We start from the raw sequence: 13,207 nt of genomic DNA on the forward strand, positions 1-13,207 counted from the left end.
TTTAGGTGTTAAATTCGTCATCGAAAATGATCGAGCCGCCTAACAGCCTGTAATGTAAACAAACTCTTTGTTTACATTTTGAACCGTTTCCCAAATATAATGTCTCTTCAGAATGTTTAATACCTTTTGGATTTTGGTTTTCTTAAGATGGAGTTTACGTCATTCAAAATTCTTAAATCATCAGTCTCTGGCTTAATTATGAAAAAAACTGTTGGGCGAAACCGCTGCAACATCTCTATTAACTCTCCTGTACAGGCTACAGCCATTTGTATTAAGTATTAGATACACAGCCAATATAGTAAATTTACGAAGATGGTAAATGGTAGGTAGATGGTAGGTAGATAAACACATTCACATCTGCATGCGGTTTAATTAAAGCACAAAAATTGAAAAACGTTTTCTTCTATCATAACATTATACTCTGTTCATTTGTAACATACATGGGAACCACACTTTAATTAAACTCGTAGCAATTAGGCCTGCATTGAAGCTCACATGTTCCGGCGATCTTAACTTTTCCATATAGACATAATTTATTGACATGTTTGACTGTTTTTGACTGACTATTTCAACTTCGACCCCAGTCTCATTACCATAACCGGAATTCAAAATGGCCGCTTACTCAGAGGTTTTTCATAAACAGTGCTATAAACCATAAAACAAAGGTTTGTGAAGTCATTTTTGGTTGTCAAGCAATTTTTTGTACTCCGTTTCTTCTTATTTTTCTTTATATGCTAATTTTTAACCTCAGTTTTATTTGTATCATCGGGTGAATTATGAATATTTCTAAAATTTAAATTTTATTTATTGTAATTTTATTTAATTGTAATCGTTGGTTGTTGTTGGTTGGTTTAATATGGTTGTCAGGTTTCTACATTAATAAATCTCTTTTGACAGCTTGATGTTGTTATAATGGATTTTCTACAAGCTGAAATTGAGAGAAAAGCAAAGCAGTTGAAACAGAATGAAGTTACTACTGTATGTTTTATTGTAATTTGTAAAACTGTACAATATATCATAAATTAATATATTTTAAAACTACCTGGACATTCTGCACCAGAGATCTTGTTAAAAATCAACTAACCTTTGGTAATTTTGTATTATGGTCTTCCTTACAAATTCCTGAATCAGTCAGTTCCCAACAAGATTTTGGGTGCAGAAAAACTATAAAGTGAATGCATAGCCAGGATAGTTTGGGTCAGTTTGAAGGGACTTGTTCTGTTTTGAGGGATGGTCAGTACATGTAGGCAGCACACTTATGCAACACCTAGAGGCAATAGCTTGAAAAAATCCATTATTATGTAGCTAATACGCACATAATGCAATAACGGTCACAAATGACAAAGTATCATATGATTTAAGAACTTAATACTTTTTAAATTCTCTCTTTGAAGTTAAAGTCTTTCTATAGGGGTAAATGATTCCTTAGTTTTTATAACAATGGTTGTGTAGTTTTATCGACCTCATTTATTGCAGTTGTTACGGTGCATGATATGCAGTGATTCAATTGATTGCAATTTTTATAGTGTTTACATTCTTTTCAATTATTATAATTACAGGCCCTACCTAATTTTAAAATTACCCTTGTTTTATATTTTGCTGTCCTAAAACATGACCCAGACAATTAGCTAACAGACCCAAATTTAGGTATCAAGTATGAAACTTTTGCAAGTGACATTATAGTTTATACTTTTTGCCTTCTGTCATTTTTCTTGGCACAAACCATGGAATGTAACTGAGAGTGTCTCAAGGATTTGTTTTAATCTGTTAAATAAAAGGCTCATGCCACCCAAGATGGTGGATTACTTTTGTGATACTTACCCCCTCAAAAATCAAAAATCAATAAAAAAACATTAGTCCGGCTCTCATACACAAATTCCCATCCACCCATGCAAAAACATCAAAAACACCATAACTTGTGAAATGAATTACAGTAGTTGATTGAAGGTTTATGAAATAAAACTAAAAAACAAGTTTTATGAGGTACATACACTATACACATCCTTGCACTTGTCTCTCACTCCTACATTTTTGGCACAGCCCCCAAATTTTCAGCATGCTCTAAGATCACACTTACAATAAAAAATAGGATTATGAAAAAGATTGATCATGTGTAAAATTATTTGCTAGTTGCATTTGCAGAGTGGGAGGCAAAGAATACCACTGTTATTTTGCCATACTTTTAACACATTTGTTAATAGAGTAATAATGACACGAGAACCTCAACTTATAAACAAAGGCATTTCTAGAAGTTGAAGCATCAAAAGTTGTTTTGTCGACTGTTTGAAGTTTTTTTATTATTTATGTATGGGTAGTCTATAATCACAGAGTGTTACAGGCATGCAAGTTTTATTGGTGTCTAGTCATGCAGTGTATAGGAACAGTGCCTGCTGAAGGCTGACTTATGTATATTTACTATGTGTCTCATATTTTTTCAAAGGAGAAAAAATATTTCCGTCGAGGGGATTTGGAAAAGCAGAAAGCAGATGAGTACAAGAGAAAGCAAGAGGTTGGTTTTCATTTGTCAACATAATATAGCCTCTTTGATAAGTAGATTCCGTTTGTGGGGCTCTTCAGATAAGAATCACAGGATATTCAGGTCAGATTGTGTGATAATCCCATGTCTGGTAATCTGATAGAGGAACTAGTATCCGTTCTTACTGTACCTAATAAAGGTTCAAATAAAGATTATTTTTATTATGATATGAACATGGGAGTATCTAACAGATTTTTCACTTTAAATGTTGCTTGAGATGCGAGCAATATGGAAAAAAAATGGACTGAAATTTGTGAGCCAGGCTTTTGCAGATATGACTGCACTGAGTATACAGTTGTTGCTTCTCTGGTCAATGATCGAAAATACTCTGCTAGTTTTGTACATTTCAAAGTTCAAGCCTTAAAACGTTAAATGTGTAAAATATTAGAAATGTATAGTCATCAAATTTTGAAACTTAGAAAATCTTCTCAGGGAGAAGAGTTAAGCAGGAAGACGAGCATCATAACGAGATTATTCCAACCTTCATTGTGATGATGCTACTCATGAGTGTTTTGCACGATTACTATCTAAGCTTCAATCAACTTCAAAATATCAATTTGAAGTGCCCGTCGATAAAAATCAGATAAGAGAAACCAAAACTTGCAATTGATCTTCTTCATCGGAATCTCAGCGTTCTTATAATCCTCCGAACCCGGGCGTTTGAGCTAGAAAAGTTTCTTGTACTGCCATGAATGCTTCAAAATACGATTGTTATTTCTCTCGCTGAGGAGAATATTATTAGCAACTGCAGTTCATTGAGCAGAAGGTATACGCGGATATCACACGTGTTTAAAAAGATAAGCTATGGAGGCAGATAGTTTTCAATCGTGAGAAAGATGCCTGGAACAATATAACTGAGATAAAATTGTTGATGGCTCATGAGACCTTTTTTTGCATCTGTTGCTGACGCAAATCAGACGACCCGACACGTCATTTATCACGAGAGCAAGAAGTGGTTATTTGTAAAGAAAAAGCAACCCTAAGTCTGTTTTCAACTAGGTGAAGTTTTGTTCATGGAGCTGAAAAACATCAAAGACAAATCGGCCATAATTAACCTGAAAAGTAACCAATCAGTCAACCCTTGCCTCGCTCTACAATATATCGGTTTTCAGCAAGGCCGCGTTTCCATGCAAAAAGGCGATACTGCCGTTTGCTTTCAATAAATGAAAGGTTATTACACAGCAATGATGCACTTTATGCTTCACTTCAATTATTTTTTTTTTCGAAGTGCTAGATCCGTTTCTTGGTCTCGTAATTAGTTTATACAGTTCTTGCAGGTCTTCCGCAGGTCTTCCGCAGGTTTCGCTTAGTCATAGTAAATAATTTTGATTCAGGATTTTACATGCAGCAGGAACTCTGCCCGGCAAACATGTATACAGTGTCAGTCTCGCCCTAAGCTTAACTTCATCTACGCATCATCACATCATCTTAAGCTCTACGTATATCATCGTATCCTGTGATATGGGATGTGATACAAGGGATATAACGTGATTGCAAACGAATAGCATACAAGGCTGGTATTCAAACTACCTTGAACGCACGCCCTAAATCAATACCTTTGCTCTCCGTTAGTTCAATTAATATATTTGCAACAAAATTATTTATAACTTCGCATCGAATTTTTGTTGTATAACAACTGCTTAAAATAGACCAGAAGGCAGAACACTTCTCGACGTTTGACTTAAGGGCCTTCGACATGCTAACTTTCTGACGAAGGCCCTTGGATCGAAAGAAGTGTTTTATCTATTTTAGGTACTTGTTGATTGTACCATATTTGATGCGAAGTTGTTTGAAGACGCTTCCATGCTGATCCCTAGCTATGTTGAAATAACTCTCGAAAGTGTACAGAGGAGTTTATAACTAGTTATGCGTGAGCCATCTGCACTGTTATACTTCAGTCGTTGAAAAAGAAAATTATATCAGAAACCCTAAGTGTATTTTACCCTTCTTTAAATACGAACAGTTTAGCTTTGTAACTATCGATTGAGAACCAGCCTGCTCTGTTACGCAGTTCAAAAAGCTTCATATTCTTATCTCAATTTAGGCGAAAGTTTCTGCCAAGCTAGGAAAACATGTGAGTAATATACTTTTTTTCAATTATCAGATCGTTTAAGTGTCGTCTGAGTGCATGCTCTCAGATTGTGATGAATGTGATCGTTAATTGTTTTGGCAATTCTCCGTATGAAATTACATTATTTCAAATGTAGAGTTTAGTGAAGGAATTTGGCAGGGCTTTTTATAAAGTTTATAAGTATTAAAGTATAGACTTTATATAAACTATATATAATGCTTATAAGTATAGATATTTTTGCACACACATGCAGACACGTCAGATGCAATAATTTTGATATTAAAGGGACTTGATGCAGAGGAAGAGAAATCTTCAGATATTTTTGCGAAGAAAAGGAAAAACAGCGAAGACGAGGCCGCTGCATTGAATCTGCTTCCAAAAGATGAGGTAGTTGGAAAATGATCTTTGAGAAACAGTGTGGCAGTTTCTGAGTTATAATATTTTTAAAAAAATCGTTATTCATACAACTTGACATTATACTAGTGAATTTCCTGATACCTGCTGGCCACATTTTTTTTATTATTTTTTTGTATGTTTTGTTCATTAACGGATTTGTCGGTTCGTAAAGTAAAATATAGCGTTCTCGAATGGAGGGGGTGGGCGATATATAATTTAAGGAAAAGTTGCCGAATCGTCCGAATCTAGGAAGAGCTCCAATAACCCCCTCCCTCCCGCTATAAGGCACATGCTCCGATAGAATACATGTACCTTACTCTAAAGAAATTACCGTATTAGATAAATTGTTTACATAGAAATAAATGGTGGGTTTTTTTGCAATAATAGTTGATGAAAACAACATGACAGATAATTGTGACAGCCCGTCTCGAAGTGATCGGAGTGTATTGGGGCAAAATGAAATTAAATTCATAAATTTGTTTGCTTTTTAAAGGTTGTTCATCGCCTTAGGGAAAGGGGTGAGCCCATCCGACTGTTTGGTGAGTCGGATCAAGAGGCAGCAAAGAGATTGAAGTAAGTAAAAAACTACTCTAAGTCGATTTGGTTTGGAATTGTGAAAAGAAACTGAGAACAAAAATGAAATTCGGACTTTTTCACATCGGCTCAATTGACAAAATAGAGAGCTTACCTACATTGTGTCTGTTTTTCATGGCTTACAATTCTGAATTATCCACGTTTGTTTACATCATGTCTCCGTTTTGAAAAATTATTTATGTTGTAGATTGCTAGAGATGTTGGCGCCTGACATCAATAAAGGTTTAAGAAATGATTTCCGTGAAGCCATGGAGCAAGTCGATCAAGACTATCTGGATGATATGTTGAAGCAACAGCAGGTACCATTGGTAGTTACACATGGATTGCACTGTTTAGTCAGTAATACATTAGGCAAATAAGACCCAGACCCACCCAGTGCTAAGTTGTAGAACGCGATTTTTTCTTTTCGAATCGAAAAGCTTGCTCTAAAAGAAATTTTAGAAAGCATTAAAAGAATAGAAGAATAGTTAAACAAATATAGAAAATAATAGTATGTAGCTCGTTATCACAGCTGGTTATTAAATATGCCTATTATTGATTTTGAAAGAATACGAGCACTTCAGACGCTGATCAGGAGAACATCATCAAAGTAAAAAATGACGGAACAACATTTGAAAATATTCAGGTAAATTCATGCTTAAAATCTGCACGAGACTATCCGATGTCCGCTCTAATATTCCCATATCAGGTTTGTTCATTTACCATCCAAGGCCAGTTTTACGGATAAGCCAATTCACGGAATAGTGTGAAAAATTGCTCCTGGTTTGGTTCAAACAAATTTAAATCTTTACTAATAATTGTGTCTATATTTCTAGTTTATAATCTCTTAATTTTTTTATCGAGGTTTGAAAATTTGACCATCCAGTTGATAGCGCTCTCCAGTTCATTCTATCACATTTACAAATAACAGAAGAAACTATAGTACCAACCGTGCGGTATATAATCTATGGTATATTCAATGCGTTTTATAGGAAATGGCAGTGAAGTTTGGCAAGGGAGACAAGAGTTTCGATCAAGAAGTTATTTATAAATTCCTTAAATTTCTCATGGATCTTTGGGCGACAGACTTGAACGACCGACCTCTGGAAGTTAAGAGAGGAATAGAGGTATTATCACCATGAGGGGGATGGAGATAAACGATGCATGTTTTTTAAATTTAAAATCTTTTAACCGAGGTTAAACATTCTTAATCATACTCTGTATGGAGGGGGGAGTAGGCGGGTTTGGTGAGAAATATTATACACTTAATGTATGCTACCGAGGGAAATAGTGAGTTTTGTTTTCCCAAGAGTCTGAATGTTTCCCGAAGCCAAGGGAAACATTGAGACTCGAGGGAAAACAAAATTCACTATTTCCCGAGATTGTGTACATTAAGTGTTTTGTTATATAAGAACAAAAACAGACATGTCACACAACAATTTCATTTAAAAAAAAAAACACTTTACTTTGTTATGACAATATGCGGGCAACAATTTTTCACTTGTTTCCCTGGCGGGAAACATTGCATTTATTTAAAGTCATGTGACTACGAATGAACCAATCACATTTGAAATACACAGCACCTATATAACAATAGAGCATATCCAGTCTGTGTCTTGATGTTTAAACAAGGCAATAATACCACTGACTGATATACACAGAACATGTAACTACCTTAACTATTCACTCGTTTACATCTATTAAAGAAAGGAAATCGCAGTAACATTCCCGCGCGACATTCACGATTTATTTAAAATTCCTGAAGCCACAGATTTATTTTTTTTATAACGATAATCGATAATTACTGCTTCTTGAACTTTAATTCAATGGCATTGTTTTCGTACGATAACTAATATATCCATATTTCATGCATAATAGGATTATAGGAATGAGTTAGTGATTAAGAAGTCACAGTATTTCGGTGCAACAGAACAACATGAAAACGAGAAATACAGTTTTCTTTTTAATCTATGTGTAATACATTCATGTTTGTGTCACGTGTAGGGTAAAATGGCAATGGCAACACATCGACAGACAGAACGCTACTTAAAACCTTTACTACGTAAACTCAAAGCGAAGGTAAAATTTTGAACCTCATTGCATGCATGATACGTTGTTAGGCTCTGTTTTCAGCTGTAATAAAGGCACTTGAGCGCATGTTAAGATCGATCATTGACGACGTGCGTACACCGTGCACATGATAGACATGTCTGGAATTAGTAAAGCTAGCGTTATCATTAACTGCGCCAAATCAACACTACTTACTGAATGCAAGATCTGATTAGACTGCCTGAAAATTATTGTGATAATCTCGGCATTTTGAGCAAACTTAGACTTTTCATGCTGGAAGTCTCCAAAGATTCGGGCAATACAAAGTTATCGGGTTATACCGTTCGAAAGAAATTTGTTAGAGAAAGAAGAGTTTCTTAGACATGCACATATAGCGCACCTTTCACCTCAAGCATCTGCCTATGAAATGATACGATGGTACCCCCCACAATCATGACTCATATTCCAAGGGCAAGGTTGACAAGAACCGATGTGGTTTTTTTATTTCATTTTATCTTTATCACAATGACATGCAGGGAGTCCACAAAAGCGGTACCTGCTGTTGCATAGTTTAATTGTTAGGGCTCTTCATGGGTTGGCCTCATCAGTTACTTAAGGCGACAACAGAATGTCAGCAGGTTTGCACTAAAGTTTGTAGGTGCCAGAGTGAATGGCAAAGCAACGAGTCAGTTGCAGTTAACCAGGCCAGTCTGGCTCGTATAAACAGCCCCTTGGTTCACAGAGACAGAGAGAACCAAAGTACTAGGAGACAACCCTCAGAGCATAGCCATAGGCAAAAAACCATCTTACATGAGTTAGTGAATCACACTAAGGGAGTACCAACTATGATCTCAGGGTTGAGTCGGGATCGTGGTTCACACATCAACCGGTTACTAGTGCTCTCAAGCTCGTAACCTGCATGCCTTGCAGTTCTTCACAATAAAATCATTTGTATTTCAGGCAACACCATCAGATATTTTAGACTTCTTGATTGAAATCATTGGCGCTTTACTAGAACGGGAATATGTCAAGGTTAGCCTGCTTTTTCTTGTAACCTGGTTATTGTGTAGGCTGATAACAATACTGTCAATAAAACTTTCTTTCCCTTACCTTTCAACGTTTCAAGCGCGCAATACGTTAAGGTAGTTAGTTTGTTATCAAACTCAAAGTCAGTCAACTTAACTGTAGTTGTCAGTGACAAGTTGTCATGTTCAGAAGGGATGTAGTTTAGAAGGAAAAAATCGGCAAGATGTCTTCACAAACAAATTCGTTGCTGAACAGTGTTAAACTGACTTTAATAATAAACTACCATAACGCATTGCAATTTGCACGATTGAAAGGTATAAATTATAAAAGGGCTATTGTAAGCGCTGGACTAACGTCACTTCCTTATGTTGACTAGATTATAAAACCAGCATTCCGCCTGCTTTTTATGCCTCTTAATTTTTCCAATACCCTTCTTTCAGGCGAATGACTCGTATCTTCAGATGGCAATAGGTAATGCACCTTGGCCTATTGGCGTTACAATGGTGGGTATTCATGCTCGAACTGGAAGAGAGAAGATTTTTGCCCAACACGTCGCACGTATCCTTTTGTTAATTTCTTTCTTCGTGACGGTTCACTAACACAAATTAAGTGTCTACTGACATAACAAGAAATTATCCCTTGAATTATACGTAGCTATGTTCCACTTCATCTGATAAATAAGCAGTTAGGTGAAAATTTTTTTAACCTAAAATTTGGATAGTACGAGAGAAATTAACCACCTTTGAAAACGCGGGTTATTACAGATATCATAAATATAAAGGAGACACTTTGTTAAAAACTACTTTTGAATTCTTGACATTCCACCAGATGTTCTTAACGATGAAACGCAACGGAAATATATTCAAGTGAGTTGTTTATAATATTTTGCGCATAAGTATGTGTTGATGATGCCATTCTGAAAATGGTTAGTTCTGGAAATGATTAACATTCTATTACATTTGTGTAGGCTTTGAAAAGACTGATGACATTCTGTCAAAAGAAATTTGAAGCTGATCCGTCGAAAAGCGTGGAGTACCACGCAGTGTAGCATATGTTATTAGGGATATTTTGAAACATTTTCCAATAAGGGATAGGTAAAAGTAAATGCTCAACCTTCAACTGAATTTTTAAACCCAATTGTATGTATGTCTTCCATGCACAATGATTCCGAGAAATGGTAGCATATATATAGAAGTGCTTGAAGTATCTCGAGGTCATTATTCATATTCTGTAAGATACTGTGAGTTATTGGAGAAAATTAGATGATTTAGATCTGTGAAGTTTCTGCACACCCCATTCTGGAAAACCTAATGAATATGTTACTGATAATATAAAAACCACTAAAAGAATCAGAACAAAGTCAGAACAGCTCCATTAGTTTATTAAAAGTTAACATTGATATGTTCAAAAAAATATTATGTTCATAAATTATTAAATAATGCAAAACCATGGGATACAAGTTTGGAAAATGCAAAGCATCCTACCACTGGGAAGACCCTGTTCAGACGTACAAAATTATGTACACATTATTAGAATTAATTAAAGGTTCAGGTTTGAATCAGTGATATGTCACTTTGATTTCACTAACAACCATTAAATGGTCTGATGGAAACATTTCCTCTGGTATCCGATTATATGTCAGTACTATCATATCTGAAAGCCCAACCTTAACTAAGGTATAAAATATTGCAAAACCTATTAGTAAATAGGGAATAAAATGTTTATACCCAAACCATCTTGGGCAAAGGATAAGTTTTCGTAGCAACTTAATCTGAGTGTGCTTTGCATATATACAGAATGCAAAGTAAAAAGCACAAGTTGAATAAACTATTAGAAAATAGTAAAGAAATAATATGATATTGTAATGAGCAGCTGTGCATTCAGTACATTTAGGTAGGTCACAGTTCAAGGTGTTGCCACCACCAACACATACACCACAGCGGCATGAACCATGTGGTCCACAGTCTGAATGACAGCTATAATTCACTTTGTGACCGTTCCATTGTCTTTGTGACATATGGGATATAGTTTTAAAGCGACTCAAATAATTCCAAAAGCTGTAACTGTCTTTGTAACCTTTACCATGGCCAGATACTGTTGTTTTAACTGGGTCTAACCCAACGCGAGACACCAGCACTCTATCTGGCCTGTTTATTAGTCCTGGTGATGGCTGTAAACAAAAATAATGAAAATTTATGCAAAAACAAAGTGAAAAATTTTTAGTCACAAGAGCTGGTTAGTTCTCAATTTGTAGACTTACCATATTACTAAAAGTTAATCCAGCTGGTTTATTTAAACTCGTCATAGGCCACGAGTCATCAAATCCATACCCTTGATTGGCACCAACTGGTTCAAATCCTACCTGTTTGGGACACCCATTTGGTAAAAAAAATCCATTTAAAACAGCCTCCACCGGCCACTCATAATTAGAGTATGTATTAAAATCCCCAACAATCACAGTTCTATCAGCACCAGTGGATGATATAAAATTTATCATCCGCATAGCATTTTTACACTGAAGTTTCCTATCTGTTGAAAAATGTACTACCATAAAAAATATTTCATGGTGTTCATATTCTATTTGTATGTGTAGCAACACACGTGGAGTTTGATCAGATTCCCCTGCTCTTGATAGTGGTATATGATGAGACATGATAATTGAATGCTTGCTTAATATTCCTAATCCTTCTTGTTCCCAGCCTTTGATGGCACCTTTGCCAAATCTATTAATGACTGTTCTTGTTGTGTGAAAGACATTGTACTTATACTCTGGTAGCAATGCCTGTAGCATTTTTACTTGATTCTGTTTGCCATTTGCATCTGCTCTAACTTCTTGAAAACCAATAATATCTGGGTTTGCTTGACGGATCTGAAAAGGATGTCAATAAAAATGTGTGTTACAAAAAATGCCTCAACTGAGTGTTCAACTTCCATGATAAATTTTGGACTGATGTTATTACAAAAAAAATTAGGATGAATCTACTTAACCTAACACTAGAAGTATTATTGTCCGCATAGTTTTACTTTAAAACTTTGATACATTTTGTGAAATACTTTTAACCTAAATATGTTTTTAAATACCTGCCTACCTGCCTTGACCTCACCAATGTCGCCATGTGATATAAATAAATAATCAACTTTAAATTATCAATTTTCAAAGTGAAATTTTGTAACAAACTGTATCAATTTACCTCAAAGTCAAACACTTCATTAAGTACATTTTGTACACAAATGATACAAATTAAGGCATTTCTGCATGCAAAAGAGGACAAATAAATGTTACTTACCATATCAGCAATATAATACTTTCTTGAATCCCACTGAAACATAACATTCCACAAGTTGTAGGTTGCAACAACCAAATTCTTCGCTAATACAACATTTTTTATTGTTGCAAAAAAACAAAGTGCAGAAAACAAACACACCCAGACCAATTTCATGCTATTTGCTCAACTTAAAGTAAAGTTACATCATAAATAGGAATGTATTATTGTGAAAAAAAATTTCTTTGTTCATAGTTTTTATGTACTGTCGCAACGGCTGAAATTTTCCATCGCTCAAAATGCGCCAGGTGACCAAGAATTTCAAAGCAGTCACTACAAAACCAAAACATTACTTGAGTAAATCAGAAGTCTCATTGTTCCTATAAACATCTGATTGTTCCCATAAACAGCAAATTGTTACAAAGTACAAACTATCTGAATCAGAAGAACTAATAGAGAAAGTTATATGGTTATTATGTGGTATTATGTGGTTAATATATAGTCATGCGATACTCTCGCGGATGGAAAATGCGTATCTTCTTAATTTTTTCAGGCAGTATTTTAAGCACAGAAACTGTTCAGGGTCTTTTGAAACTGGAAAAAGATACCCACTATTTAAAAAACGACGAAACTTCTTCATGTAAAAGCACGTCCAGTGGTTATCCTACCTACCCACTTTATGAAAGAATCTCAAGAATTTTTTACGATTGGACGATAACTAGAAAATGCGAACTATACAGCGACACAAAGAAATCAGAATTGCTAGAGGAATGCCGGAAATTACCAGAAAAACGAATTGCTTATGATTTTGTCGATGAAAAGTTGAATTCTTGCTTACTGACTGATGCCGATTGCACTAGAAAAGAATTGATTGTAGAAATTCTAGAGAATATAGGACTTAGAGGTATTTTAGATTTGCTTGGCATGAAACAGACAGTTGGAAGTGTGGATATGCTCCCACCCTCATTGTCAGTGCTGTGGGAATCATTCAAAAGGAAACACAAGTCAAATGCAAAGCTGTCTTGTGGGGCTAGAGCCTTATCAAAACATTGTCATAGAGACTGTACAAGCCAATGGTGGGGCAACTTAACAGGAAGTGAGAGCAACAAAAATGAGCATGCAAATAAAGTGCTAGACCAAATTTTGTTAGATGCAACATGGATTAACATCCATCTCCTTCCTCATGATATAAAGGTTCTAGAAGTTCGTAACCAGTTGGGTTATGGTGCTCGCTGGTCCTGTGATGGGATGAGTTTTAGAGGATTTCTTGAACCACAAATGAGTGATGGGCAT

The 13,207-nt window shown here is 35.4% G+C and overlaps 2 protein-coding genes across 2 annotated transcripts; one reads left to right on the forward strand and one right to left on the reverse strand.

Annotated features, from left to right (window-relative positions):
* Nucleotides 1-610: 610 nt before the first annotated feature.
* LOC114542164 (pre-mRNA-splicing factor 18-like) lies at nt 611-10,027 on the forward strand. Its single transcript, XM_028561907.1, has 14 exons — nt 611-665; nt 898-978; nt 2,441-2,509; nt 4,581-4,610; nt 4,893-4,994; nt 5,497-5,576; nt 5,785-5,896; nt 6,145-6,222; nt 6,569-6,703; nt 7,581-7,655; nt 8,586-8,657; nt 9,092-9,209; nt 9,480-9,517; nt 9,619-10,027. Exons 2-14 carry the CDS (start codon nt 913-915, stop codon nt 9,697-9,699), a joined length of 1,056 nt encoding a protein of 351 aa, XP_028417708.1. The 5' UTR covers nt 611-665; nt 898-912; the 3' UTR covers nt 9,700-10,027.
* Nucleotides 10,028-10,187: 160 nt separating this feature from the next.
* Nucleotides 10,188-12,521, reverse strand: LOC114542163. Its single transcript, XM_028561906.1, has 3 exons — nt 11,939-12,521; nt 10,912-11,520; nt 10,188-10,821 (listed from the first exon to the last, which is right to left on the reverse strand). The coding sequence occupies exons 1-3, from the start codon at nt 12,089-12,091 to the stop codon at nt 10,210-10,212; spliced, it is 1,374 nt and encodes a 457-aa protein (XP_028417707.1). The 5' UTR covers nt 12,092-12,521; the 3' UTR covers nt 10,188-10,209.
* Nucleotides 12,522-13,207: the final 686 nt, after the last annotated feature.

This window comes from Dendronephthya gigantea, unplaced genomic scaffold, assembly GCF_004324835.1.
Source record: "Dendronephthya gigantea isolate DGI-Jeju-01 unplaced genomic scaffold, DenGig_1.0 000340F, whole genome shotgun sequence".
Lineage (NCBI taxonomy): Eukaryota > Metazoa > Cnidaria > Anthozoa > Malacalcyonacea > Nephtheidae > Dendronephthya > Dendronephthya gigantea.

What these genes read in the sequence shown, in the direction of transcription:
- LOC114542163 (XM_028561906.1), bottom strand. Translation starts at nt 12,091, where the DNA reads ATGAAATTGGTCTGGGTGTGTTTGTTTTCTGCACTTTGTTTTTTTGCA. An exon ending in AGTATTATATTGCTGATATG is followed by an intron (nt 11,521 to 11,938) that starts GTAAGTAACATT and finishes CATCCTTTTCAG; the next exon opens with ATCCGTCAAGCAAACCCAGA. An exon ending in GATTAACTTTTAGTAATATG is followed by an intron (nt 10,822 to 10,911) that starts GTAAGTCTACAA and finishes TTTTGTTTACAG; the next exon opens with CCATCACCAGGACTAATAAA.
- LOC114542164 (XM_028561907.1), top strand. Translation starts at nt 913, where the DNA reads ATGGATTTTCTACAAGCTGAAATTGAGAGAAAAGCAAAGCAGTTGAAA. An exon ending in GAGGCAGCAAAGAGATTGAA is followed by an intron (nt 5,577 to 5,784) that starts GTAAGTAAAAAA and finishes TTTATGTTGTAG; the next exon opens with ATTGCTAGAGATGTTGGCGC. An exon ending in CAACATTTGAAAATATTCAG is followed by an intron (nt 6,223 to 6,568) that starts GTAAATTCATGC and finishes TGCGTTTTATAG; the next exon opens with GAAATGGCAGTGAAGTTTGG.